General features: G+C 44.9%; 1 protein-coding gene across 3 annotated transcripts in view; it reads left to right on the forward strand.

The window, feature by feature from the left end:
- Positions 1-13,017, forward strand: part of LOC132591162 (teneurin-3-like) — a 1,137,496-nt gene that overhangs the window by 1,080,375 nt on the left and 44,104 nt on the right. For all 3 annotated transcript variants that reach the window (XM_060278723.1, XM_060278722.1, XM_060278724.1), the window contains one exon: positions 328-630. In XM_060278723.1, the coding sequence (XP_060134706.1) occupies positions 399-630 (232 nt within the window). In that variant the 5' untranslated portion in view covers positions 328-398. The remainder of the gene's footprint in view (positions 1-327; positions 631-13,017) is intronic.

A 13,017-nucleotide genomic window follows, 5' to 3' on the forward strand; every position in this document is an offset into this window, starting at 1 on the left:
TTATACCCAGATAATACAAACCTATGTGTGCTTACTTGGAAACAAGTTGTTCTTACTCAGTGGGAATAACTCCGTAGTTTGGGATTGTGGGTTTCATGCTGTAATTTTCTTTGTTGGCCAAGATCTCTCAGGTAAGGTATCGGTCATCCTGTTAAATAATTACCTTTTGTTGGTCTCTCTCAAACACAGTTCAATTACAGCTAAAAGTCAGCTTTATGTAGTTTGATTAGTAATTTTGCTCCTATTACTTACATACATACCTGATTATGCATATATAGTATTATACAAATATATAAATTATATATTATCTGTTTAATCCTTTTACAGGTGGACTTAAATTGAATGTAGATCAGAATTTCAAGTTATCTGGCCTGATGTGCATACAGAAGGAATGAAGCATGGATGTGAAAGAACGCAGGCCTTATTGCTCCCTGACAAAGGGCAGAAGAGACAAGGAAAGGCGTTACACAAATTCTTCAACAGAAAACGATGAGTGCAGAGTTCCTACACAGAAGTCCTACAGCTCAAGTGAAACTTTAAAAGCTTTTGATCATGATTCCTCCAGATTGCTGTATGGAAACCGGGTAAAAGACTTGGTCCACCGGGAGTCAGATGAGTATAGCAGACAAGGTAGGCATAATATTCTTATGCAGTTAACAGATACATTTGTATACCAGTATGCAGAATTCATACTTTAGGTGATCCCTTAATGTCAGTCTTATAAATGGTTCAGGAATGTTTGAAATTTATCTCATAATACTATTGCATTTGCTTTACACTCCTTTAACAAATGGCAGGGGATTTAGACATGATAATTACTTAAAAAAAATACTCTGATTTAATCTCTAAGGTTTGCTGAGAATGTCCTCTTTCCTAAGTATATTCCGAATCAAATACAACAAAGGCATTTATTGGGACATTTGTGAGATTCTTATTTTGTGGGTTAGAAATACTAATGCAATGTACTCAGTCCCTGAAAGCAACAAGCAGCACGGGCTCCAGCCTTGGTTCCTTGCCAGGCCACATCTGGTAAGACAACTGCAGAACTATTTTGACTTGCCATATTGTTGTGGAGCTGTTCCAAGGAAACAAAGTTCCTGTCTTTTCCAGTTCATTTTTGCCACTGCCACTTGTGAGGTTTAAGCACCTTTACAGGAACATATGTATAGAAGCATGGGCAAATGGGACGAATCAACCTGTGAAGGTAGCCCATCTAGGAGAAGGAAAACTCTAATCCCAAAACTCTGCTGCCTTGTGGGATATCTTCGGGAGAAGGAAAGGCTAAGGAGTAAGCCCTGCACAATCCAGAGTGGATGGTCCCTTGTACGCCTCCTTCTGGCAACTCCTGCATCCAAGCTGGTGCCAAATATATTGCTCTGTTTTCCTTTGGACCACATCAGCAAGGCCAAGGGGGTGTCTTCTTGTCTGGGCAGCCCAGGGCCTCCATACACACTGCCCATGCTTCCTCCCCAGGGAGGTCACTTCGGTGCTGTTAGTGCAGCAGTTTGACTTTACCCCTGGAGGTGCCTTCCATTGTCTCTTTGAGACAGGTGGTTCCCGATAGCAGGAATATTGACAGGCTGTGAAAAAAGCACTTTGTGACTGCTTCGTTATTACAGAAGTACTTTCCCCAAAAGATTCACCAAAATATGAACTTCAGCGTCTTTGGTTCAGGTTCTGTCATAAATCAGTATGGATAAACCAGGGCTAGGGAACCTGTGTCGATACAGATGTAATTTGCTGACATACAGTTGAAATACTGAGTGGTTTTCGTCTTATAAAGCAATGCATAACTAGACTGTTGGAAGATGGCTTCAACAGAACATATGTAAAACTTGAAATTGTCATTCTTCAGGATATTCCCGTCCTTTAGATAAATGATTTTAGACTATAATTAGGATTGATGTGGCATTACCTCAGGGTACTTTCAGATGCTTCCATTGTAGCCTGGCTCTATCTGCAATACTGCAGTACTGTTCACTTCAGGAGGCATATAAGCATGGCAAGTTCTAGTAAATTACCACCATATGCTGGTCTCCGACCGTAAAAAATTATCTATCTACCTACCACCATTCCCTTGGATGGTGTTCAGCTAATCCACGTGATTTTCTGGTCAGCCAGAGGCAACTTGATCAGGACAGAACAGAATGTCAGAAATGCTTTTGAAAAAGGACTTGCACCACTTCTCTCTATAATAATTCTAAGAATTAAATTTGTATAATTAAGCTTTCCTCTTCAAAGGATATAAATATTGGAATTGCCTTGAATTATTTTACTGAATTATTGAGTCATTAATTTTAAACTAATGTAAGAACATAAGGGCTCCTGGATTAGGCCAATGGACCACCTAGACCAGCATCCTGGGAAACCAGCCACCTGGATTCAAGCACAACAACACTCTCCCATCCTTTCATTTCCAGCAACTAGTATTCAAAAGCACTGTAAATTCAGAAGCAATTATAAATAGTTGCATTTTATTTTTAAAGAAATTTTGTGAGCTACTGTTGTATATTAATTCTCAAGGTGTCCTACAGTTGAAAGTACAAAACAGTACATTAACAGTCAAGAAGTAAAATAATATAAAATTACAGAAATTGTACTATGAGTATTCTGTGCACCACTGAACCATTAAAGAACCCTTAAACTAGTTGTTGAATATGCTAGAAGGCCTGGACAATTTTTTTAAAAAAAAAATTGCTGGCATCACGAAGAAATCAGAATGGGCTTCCAGGCAAGCTTTTTCTGGCCAGGGCATTCAAAATTAGAGACACCATGGCTGAAAATATGCTTTCTCTAACCACCAACCTGAGATGTTGGTGCGACTTGGTGAGGGTTTCCAAGAGTATAGAGTTTAGTCAAGTTCATGTGGTGAAAGGCAATCCTTCAGACAGCTGATGGGTAGTTTATTTATATGTTGTTTTTCCACGATTACCAATGTCTAAAGCATTTCACAATAAGCCTTACAGTAATCAAAATGCAGAATATTTGAAAAACAAATAATTACAAAAATCAAATAGATGCAAATACAGCAGAATAAACAGTTGGATAAATTTATCCATAATTTCAGTGGGTAGCATTCAGCTAAGTTTGACTTAAAGTAGACCTGCAGAAATTAATGGGCTTAACTTTGTCATGTTCATTCATTTTAATGCATCTAATTTGAGTCACACTTAATATGTAGCAAGTATTATATGAAAATCAGAATCAAGAGTAAAATATAAATAGCTAACCTTTGTTATTTGTAGTTGCTAGTGTTATTTTTGCTCCTTTTTCAGTGGCCACAGAAGCCACAGCAGCCATATTTTAAATAATTTTGTTATCTTCTCACCAGCTCATCTCCTCCAAAAGGAAAAACCTGGGGATCTGCAATGATGTTACCCCGCTCCCTGCCCGATGTATTCTGGTTTGGGGCTAAGCCATGGAGAGCTGTATAGGTAACTGTGCAGCATTTTGAATTTTAACTGGAAATCATCATTGCTTTATAACAGCTGGTGATAGATGCTCTCTGTAGTTGGTCACAGTAAACTAGATGCTGCATTCGGTAGGAACTGACCTTTCTGATAAATCTTCAAGGGCACCCTCCTATACAACACATTGCAGTGGTACAGTGTAGAGATAATTAGGGCATGGACAGCAGACCATACTATCTGTGTCAGGAAGAGGCTGCAGGAGGCACACCGATCTTTGCATAACTGGTGAAAGATACAGCTTACGATGGATGCCACTTGGGCCACCAGTGACAACACTGGACACCAACAATGTGCAACCCCATCTAGGATTGTTCTTTATTCAAATAACCACCTACTAACTACCCTTTTAGGGACGCGGGTAGCACTGTGGTCTAAACCACAGAGCCTTGGAAAATGAATAAGTAGGCAACCAAGATTTTCAAGGATCAGTGTTACATGATCCCTAAGAGTTATTCCAGTCAGCAGTAAAGGTGGGGACGTGGGTGGCGCTGTGGTTAAACCACTGAGCCTCTTGGGCTTGCTGATCGGAAGGTCGGCGGTTCGAATCCATTCGACGGGGTGAGCTTCCGTTGTTCGGTCCCAGCTCCTGCCCACCTAGCAGTTCGAAAGCACACCAAGTGCAAGTAGATAAATAGGTACCGCTACAGTGGGAAGGTAAATGGTGTTTCCGTGCGCTGCTCTGGTTCACCAGAAGCGGCTTAGTCATGCTGGCCACATGACCTGGAAGCTGTCTGCGGACAAATGCCGGCTCCCTCGGCCTATAGAGCGAAATGAGCGTGCAACCCCAGAGTCATATGTGACTGGACCTAATGGTCAGGGGTACCTTTACCTTTAACTACCCTTTTATCTAGATTGAGCTTCAGTTTATTGACACTATACAATCCATTACTCAACCCAAATTTAAAGGAAATTTATGCAGTGTGGATTGCTGTTTTGAGCAAGTTCAGAAAAACCATGTATCTAAAGATCTTCCATTGCTTTTCTTAATCAGACCCACTTGTGCATTTGTAGTGCTGGATTATAATGTGTGTTTACAGAATTAATAGGGGTATTAGTGCAATACGGTAGAAAGTACTTATTTTTTCTTACTGTACCATGTTCTTCAAAAAAAGTGTATAATTCCTTTAGCTACCTGTCAGCCAGTATACATGGGGTTTGGGCAGCTGAACTTGGAGTGAAATGACAGTTCCTGGAGTATTATCTATAGTGGCATATGGGTCTGTCCAGTTTATTGGTCTTTTAAAAACATTTGGTCTGGCCTATTGGCTTATTATAATGCTTGCTGTTTTAGCAGCTGTGATTATTACTGGTAGCTTTGAGAAAGTTCAGATTACCCTTGGCAGGCTTAGATAATGACAGGGTCAAGGAGCATATTTTAATAAACTTAAAAGTATAAATCATTCTAGCATTTGAAGATTAACCTCTTTACATTGGGTCTTCTTCATAAAGAGATTGCATTTGGTATATTGCAAAGAAACAAAGTATGCTGATATGTTAATAAGTAAATGTAATAATTTTTATGTTAATATACAATCAGTTGGAGCTGTTGCATTTAGGTCCCACTTTTGGGCTTCCTGCTGGTTGGCCACCAGAAGAAATAGCCCTCTGGTCTGAGCCAGCAAGGCTATTCTAATTAAATACTTCTCTACATCACAGTGTAGTATGAATTTTTTTTTATTAAAAAGAAGTATACAAGGTGCCACAGTACCTTGTCTGCTGGTCAAATAAAAGCTGAAGCAGGCAACTGATGAACTTCTGTTTGTATAGTATCTGATTCTGGGTGGAAAATTGGCACTATGAAATCATTACTTAAAGCTTCTTTTTGTAGTGTATACGAGCTTGTTAATTTTTTTTACAAAAAGTTTTAAAGATAGATGTGATGATGATAAAGAAATGTAAATTACCTTCTACTATCTAAGTGTGTAAATACAATGTTCTGCTATCAAGGCTAAATTATGCAAATTGATTTGCATTAATGCAATTTTATTTTGCATATTTATGATAATTCAAGTATTTGGATTTTCATATAATTTACATTGAGGATACAGGATTTGTTGTTGTTGTTGTTTAGTCGTTTAGTCATGTCTTCGTGACCCCATGGACCAGAGCACGCCAGGCACTCCTGTCTTCCACTGCCTCCCGCAGTTTGGTCAGACTCATGTTGGTAGCTTCGAGAACATTGTCCAAACATCTCGTCCTCTCTCGTCCCCTTCTCCTTCTGCCCTCAATCTTTCCCAACATTGGGGTCTTTTCCAGGGAGTCTTCTCTTCTCATGAGGTGGCCAAAGTATTGGAGCCTCAGCTTCACGATCTGTCCTTCCAGTGAACACTCAGAGCTGATTTCCTTCAAAATGGATAGGTTTGATCTTCTTGCAGTCCATGGGACTCTCAAGAGTCTCCTCCAGCACCATAATTCAAAAGCATCAATTCTTCGGCGATCAGCCTTCTTTATGGTCCAGCTCTCACTTCCATACATCACTACTGGGAAAACCATAGCTTTACCTATACAGACCTTTGTAGGCAAGGTGATGTCTCTGCTTTTTAAGATGCTGTCTAGGTTTGTCATTGCTTTTCTCCCAAGAAGCAGGCGTCTTTTAATTTCGTGACTGCTGTCACCATCTGCAGTGATCATGGAACTCAAGAAAGTAAAATCTCTCACTGCCTTCATTTCTTCCCCTTCTCTTTACCAGGAAGTGATGGGACCAGTGGCTATGATCTTAGTTTTTATTTATTTATTTTGAGCTTCAGACCGTATTTTGCGCTCTCCTCTTTCACCCTCATTAAAAGGTTCTTTAATTCCTCCTCACTTTCTGCCATCAAGGTTGTGTCATCAGCATATCTGAGGTTACAGGATAGCTAACTGCAAACCTAGTGCAAACAAGGTTGAAAACAAGCCCATAATCTGCCTCCATTGCTGTATTTTACCTACCCTGTCCCAAATATTATTTTTTTTAAAAAAAAAATCACTGGACTATAAGACTGTCTTTTTAAGGACTGCAAAAATCAGAAACATTAATCAGAACTTCAGTGTTTAATTAATGTGAATCCAAAGTTTATTACTTTTTAAATATTAGCTACTCAACATGAATCATCGGGAGAGCTATATGATTAATCTTATTCAGTTGCTATAAATGTCAACTGCAGCATGAAAAGATTTAAATTACCATGGTTTTCTTTCTTTTAAACTTTAAATGCCTGTATTTAAACATGCCACTTAAACAAATCTGTCTTATCATTCTTACATACCAAATGTATATGTCCCACCTTCTTTTAAAGATTTACAGGCTGATCTCAACTACTTGAAAGCAAGCCATTTTGAATTCCTACTTCCTTTGTGAGAACATTTAGGTTTACAGGCATAAAGGTTTTTTGACTGTAAGGCTGGAGATTTGGCAACAAACAGAAAAAAAGAATAAAATGGAAAATAAAATTGTCTTCCGTTGGTTTAATTCTAAACCACAAAATGCCAGCCAGAGCAGAAGGGCCTTACTTTATGAAGATACTCAAATGCTGTGATGAGCAACTCTCCTGAGGAAGTTTCATAACTTTGGGACAGGCAGCAGCAATCTCTATATGTTAATGAAACTTTCGAGAAAGCCACCTTTGTGAATTTTATTGACAGTTATAAGGGTTTGTGTGTGTGTGGGTGTTTTTTTTTTTTTGCTTGAACACCAAAGCAATCACCAAAATTCAGGATCCTCCCCCCCCCCCCAACTGAAGCCAAAGTTTTGTGCTGGTTTTGTGCCATTTGGTGCTGCAAACCCTGCATTTTGTGCCACCCCACAAAATGTACCCCGGGTAAATTCTCTACCAAATGCAGCTTCTGGAACAGTCTTTTAAAAGGCTTTAATCTAACTTTGAGGTAAATAAAGGCATTAATAAAAGTAACTAGGTCTTAAAGCTTTCTCACCGGATAGATTGTGAATGTGTTCATATCACCACTGCACCCTAGTTTGCCAAGCATTATGACCAAGGGAACTGGACTTACTGTGACGGGTGTCTTCAAAGCCCCAGGTTACAATGCCTGCCAGCTATCCTTGCTTTTGTCTAAATTTTCAGTTGGATTTTTCATAGCCATTCCTTGATGCCCTCAGATACTATGTAAAATAATTGAGACTCCATGATGTGCAGTGGTGTGTTTGATTCTGTTTATTGAAGGCTCAGTACTAACCTTTGCAATCCTAACATTAACGTGTATAAACAGACCAAAGCAGGTTTATTTGATCTGAATTAAAGTCGTAAGGAAAACATGAACATGACTGAGATGAATTGGTGCTTTCTTTTAAAAAGTATGGGCTTTTTAGAACTGTGTATCTAATAGGATAACTCTGGTAACAACCAACTGACTGCTGTCACTTTCTGCCTGCACACCAACAAATTTCTTATTCCTGCTGTAAAGAGTTTACAAAATGGGGGGGGGAGATAAAAGTGGGTTAGACTGCTTTTCATCTTCAAAGTGTTTTGGAAACATAATCTAATTAATCCTCAGTACACCCCTGTGAGTTAGGCACATAAGTATTTTAAAAAGAAACAGAGTTTGAGGTTTTATTTCTAAGGGCAATTTTATAGGAGGCTTATATTGCTTAAAGCAACTTCTGCAGTTATATTTTCCATATCTATATATCATACTTCCTTTGACTAGTGTTAGCCCATAATAATCCTAGTTATCTGGCATCCAAGGCAGCATTTTTGCTATTGCGGAAGATAGGAGAGGGCTTCCAGCTCTTTGGTACATGTTATGCTACTGTTGTACGAGGCAGCTCATAATAATAATAATAATAATAATAATAATTTATTATTTATACCCCGCCCATCTGGCCGGGTTCCCCCAGCCACTCTGGCCGGGTTCCAAAAAAAAACAGAAATTCTAAAATACAGAAATCCATCAAACATTAAAAGCTTCCCTAAACAGGGCTGCCTTGAGATGCCTTCTAAAGGTCTGGTAATTGTTCTCTTTGACCTCTAGTGGGAGGGCATTCCACAGGGTGGGTGCCACTACCGAGAAGGCCCTCTGCCTGGTTCCCTGTAACTTGGCTTCTCGTAATGAGGGAACCGCCAGAAGGCCCTCGGAGCTGGACCTCAGTGTCCGGGCAGAACGATGGGGGTGGAGACGCTCCTTCAGGTATACCGGACCGAGGCCGTTTAGGGCTTTAAAGGTCAACACCAACACTTTGAATTGTGCTCGGAAACGTACTGGGAGCCAATGTAGGTCTTTTAGGACCGGTGTTATGTGATCTCGGCGGCCGCTCCCAGTCACCAGTCTAGCTGCCGCATTCTGGATTAGTTGTAGTTTCCGGGTCACCTTCAAAGGTAGCCCCACGTAGAGCGCATTGCAGTAGTCCAAGCGAGAGATAACTAGAGCATGCACCACTCTGGAGAGACAGTCAGTGGGCAGGTAGGGACTCAGCCTGCGTACCAGATGGAGCTGATAAACAGCTGCCCTGGACACGGAGTTGACCTGTGCCTCCATGGACAGCTGTGAGTCTAAAATGACTCCCAGGCTGCGCACCTGGTCTTTCAGGGGCACAGTTACCCCATTCAGGACCAGGGAGTCCTCCACACCCGCCCGCCTCCTGTCCCCCACAAACAGTACTTCTGTCTTGTCAGGATTCAATCTCAATCTGTTAGCCGCCATCCATCCTCCAACCGCCTCCAAGCACTCACACAGGACCTTCACCGCCTTCACTGGTTCTGATTTAAAAGAGAGCTAGAGCTGGGTATCATCAGCATACTGATGGACACCCAGCCCAAACCCCCTGATGATCTCTCCCAGTGGCTGCATATAGATGTTAAAAAGCATGGGGGAGAGGACAGAACCCTGAGGCACCCCACAAGTGAGCGCCCAGGGGTCTGAACACTCATCCCCCACCACCACTTTCTGAACACGGCCCAGGAGGAAGGAGCGGAACCACTGCATGACAGTGCCCCCAGCTCCCAAGCCCTCTAGACGGTCCAGAAGGATGTTATGGTCGATGGTGTCAAAAGCCGCTGAGAGATCCAGCAGAACAAGGAAACAGCTCTTACCTTTGTCCCTAGCCCGCCGGAGATCATCGACCAGTGCGACCAAGGCAGTTTCAGTCCCATGATGAGGCCTGAATCCTGACTGGAAGGGATCCAAATGGTCCACTTCTTCCAGGCGTGCCTGGAGTTGTTCCGCAACCACTCGCTCAATCACCTTGCCCAAGAATGGAAGATTTGAGACTGGGCGATAGTTGGCCATATTGGCCGGATCTAAAGATGGTTTTTTAAGAAGCGGTTTAATAGCCGCCTCTTTCAGCGGGTCTGGGAAGGCTCCCTCATGGAGAGAAGCATTTACCAACCCGCGAAGCCCATCGCCCAGCCCTTCCTGGCTAGCTTTTATAAGCCAGGATGGGCAAGGATCAAGGAGACAGGTGGTTGGTTTCATTCGTCTAAGCAGCCTGTCCACATCCTCGGAGGTAACAGATTGAAATTGATCCCACAAAACTTGACTAGACAGGACTCTAGCACTCCCCCGCCCCGGCCCTGCTCCCACGGTGGAGTCTACCTCTTCCCGAATCTGAGCGACTTTATCTGCAAAAAACTTTGCAAAATCATTGCAGGAGATCATGTGGCCCGTACTGGGCCCGGATGGAGCAGGTGGTTCCGCTAAATTGCGAACCACCTGGAAGAGTCTCCTGCTGCTGTTTTCTGCAGATGCGATGGAGACGGTGAAGAAGGTCCTCTTCGCCGTCGCCATTGCCACTTGGTAGGCTCGAAGTTGAGCTCTAGCCCGTGTCCGGTCTGATTCAAAATGAGTTTTCCGCCACCGGCGCTCTAGCCGTCTCAACGACTGTTTCATTGCCCTCAGCGCCGGGGAAAACCACGGGGCTGTCCGGGCTCCATGCAATCTGAGAGGGCGCTTCGGAGCCAGACAGTCAATAGCGCTGGTTAACTCCGCATTCCAGCGGGCCACCAGGGAATCAGCTGAAAGGCCATCGACATGGGATAAAACATCCCCTACCACTCTTTGGAAGCCAATTGGATCCATTAAGTAGCGGGGGCGGACCATCCGAATCGGTCCCACCTCCCTGCAGAGGGAAAGGGTTGCGGAGAAGTCCAGTTGCACCAGAAAGTGATCTGACCATGGCACTTCTTTTGTTTCGCTTTTACTTAATGTCAGATCACCAACATCCATAGAGGTAAACACCAAGTCCAAGGCATGTCCGCGGCTATGAGTTGGGCCAGACTTATTCAGGGACAGCCCCATGGTGGCCATGCTTTCCACGAAGTCCCGAGCGGCTCCTTGTAAGGTCGTGTCGGCATGGATGTTAAAATCCCCTAAGACAACCAAGCTAGGTGTCTCCAGGAGCACATCCGACACGACCTGAAGCAGCTCGGGCAGGGAATCCTTGGTGCAGCGGGGAGGTCGGTACACCAAAAGGAATCCTGTACTGCCTCTATTGCCCAACTTCCAGAACATGCACTCAGAGAACTGGGTCTTCCCAATAGGACGCCTGGTGCAAACTAATGACTTCCTAAAAATCACTGCAACCCCCCCTCCCCGCCCAGATGGCCTGGGTTGCTGTGCATAAGAGAAACCTGGTGGGCAAGCAGCGCCAAGAACGGGCCCATCGGCTTCCTCCAACCAGGTCTCTGTCACACATGCCAGGTCAAATCCTCCATCCACAATCAGGTCGTGAATGGCGGTGGTCTTATTCATCATCGACCTGGCATTGCACAGCAGCACCTTCAGGTCATGTGGGTATCCCTTGCTGATTCCAATATCCGTCCGGTCAGGACCAGACCTGGAGGCAGGGATAGTCCTCAGACAACGACTAAGTCTGCCTCCTCGGTAATGACATGGTCTGGTCTTAGCGTAACTCCTCCTCCTACCCGTGACCACTGAGATCGGTTGTTCCAGTGCACACCCCCCTGTGGAATCTGCCCCAGCCATTTTGCTTGCTGGGACCCCCTCCCGGGCAGCCCTGACCCCTCCCCTTAAAAACAAAATAAAACCTCTAAAAAACAGCAAAGAACTCAACAAAAGAAGAACACAAAAAAGACAATAAAACAATAAAACCAAAAACAATAAAAATTACAAATACACTAAAATTTAACAGATTCCCACCCCCAACTAAAAATCCCTCCCACCTACCACCCCAAACACAATAAAACAATAAAACCAAAAACAATAAAAATTACAAATACACTAAAATTTAACAGATTCCCACACCCAACTAAAAATCCCTCCCACCTACCACCCCAAAGAAGATAAAAACATTAAAAATTCTTTAAAAAGCATTTTAAAAAGGACTCTGTGCTGTTTCAAGTTCCCCTGGGCAGCACCAGCAGCAGAGCGGCGGCAGCAGTCCTTTATGAGGCCTTCCAGGCCCCGCCCTAGACCAGGTAGAAGGAGGCAGGGACAGGGCCTGTGAGCACTCACAGCAGGAAGAGTCCTGGGCAGCACCAGCAGCAGAGCAGCGGCAGCAGTCCTTTATGAGGCCTTCCAGGCCCCGCCCTAGACCAGGTGGAAGGAGGCAGGGACAGGGCCTGTGGGCACTCACAGCAGGAGAGAGTCCTGGGCAGCACCAGCAGCAGAGCAGCGGCAGCAGTCCTTTATGAGGCCTTCCAGGCCCTGCCCAAACCAGGTGGAAGGAGGCAGGGACAGGGCCTGTGGGCACTCACAGCAGGAGAGAGTCCTGGGCAGCACCAGCAGCAGAGCAGCGGCAGCAGTCCTTTATGAGGCCTTCCAGGCCCCGCCCTAGACCAGGTGGAAGGAGACAGGGACAGGGCCTGTGGGCACTCACAGCAGGAGAGAGTCCTGGGCAGCACCAGCAGCAGAGCAGCGGCAGCAGTCCTTTATGAGGCCTTCCAGGCCCTGCCCTAGACCAGGTGGAAGGAGGCAGGGACAGGGCCTGTGGGCACTCACAGCAGGAGAGAGTCCTGGGCAGCACCAGCAGCAGAGCAGCGGCAGCAGTCCTTTATGAGGCCTTCCAGGCCCTGCCCTAGACCAGGTGGAAGGAGGCAGGGACAGGGCCTGTGGGCACTCACAGCAGGAGAGAGTCCTGGGCAGCACCAGCCAGGACTCCTATAGTATAGAACAAAACGAGAAAGACTCTCATCAGATGCCACCAAGGAACAAAGGTAATGAGACAGAAGGAGAAAGGAGATAGCAACACGACCTTTAACAGGGGGAGGCAAACGGCGAAAAGCCCTGCAGCACCATACTTCGGCTCAGGGACTGGCTTGGCGGTGGCGGGAAGAAGGGGAGGAATTCCTCCCCTTCTTTCCGCCACCGCCAAGCCAGTCCCCGAGCCGAATTGCGGCGTGGCGGGGGCTTTTCACCGTTTGCCTCCCCCTTAGCTCGGGCTAAGGGGGAGGCAAACGGCGAAAAGCCCCCGCCACACCACAATTCGGCTCCGGGACTTCCTCATCTTCTTCCCGCCGCCGCCAAGCCAAAGCCGGCTTCCCTCGGCACCCGCTGCCGCTTCGGCTTCCTTGGGGAAGGCAAGCAGGCGGGCTGTCCGCCTGCTTGCGTTCGCCAAGGAAGCGCCGTGCGGCGGTTGGCAGAGCGGCGGTTGGCGGTT

The sequence above is a fragment of the Zootoca vivipara genome, chromosome 9 (assembly GCF_963506605.1).
Source record: "Zootoca vivipara chromosome 9, rZooViv1.1, whole genome shotgun sequence".
Taxonomy (NCBI): Eukaryota; Metazoa; Chordata; class Lepidosauria; order Squamata; family Lacertidae; genus Zootoca; species Zootoca vivipara.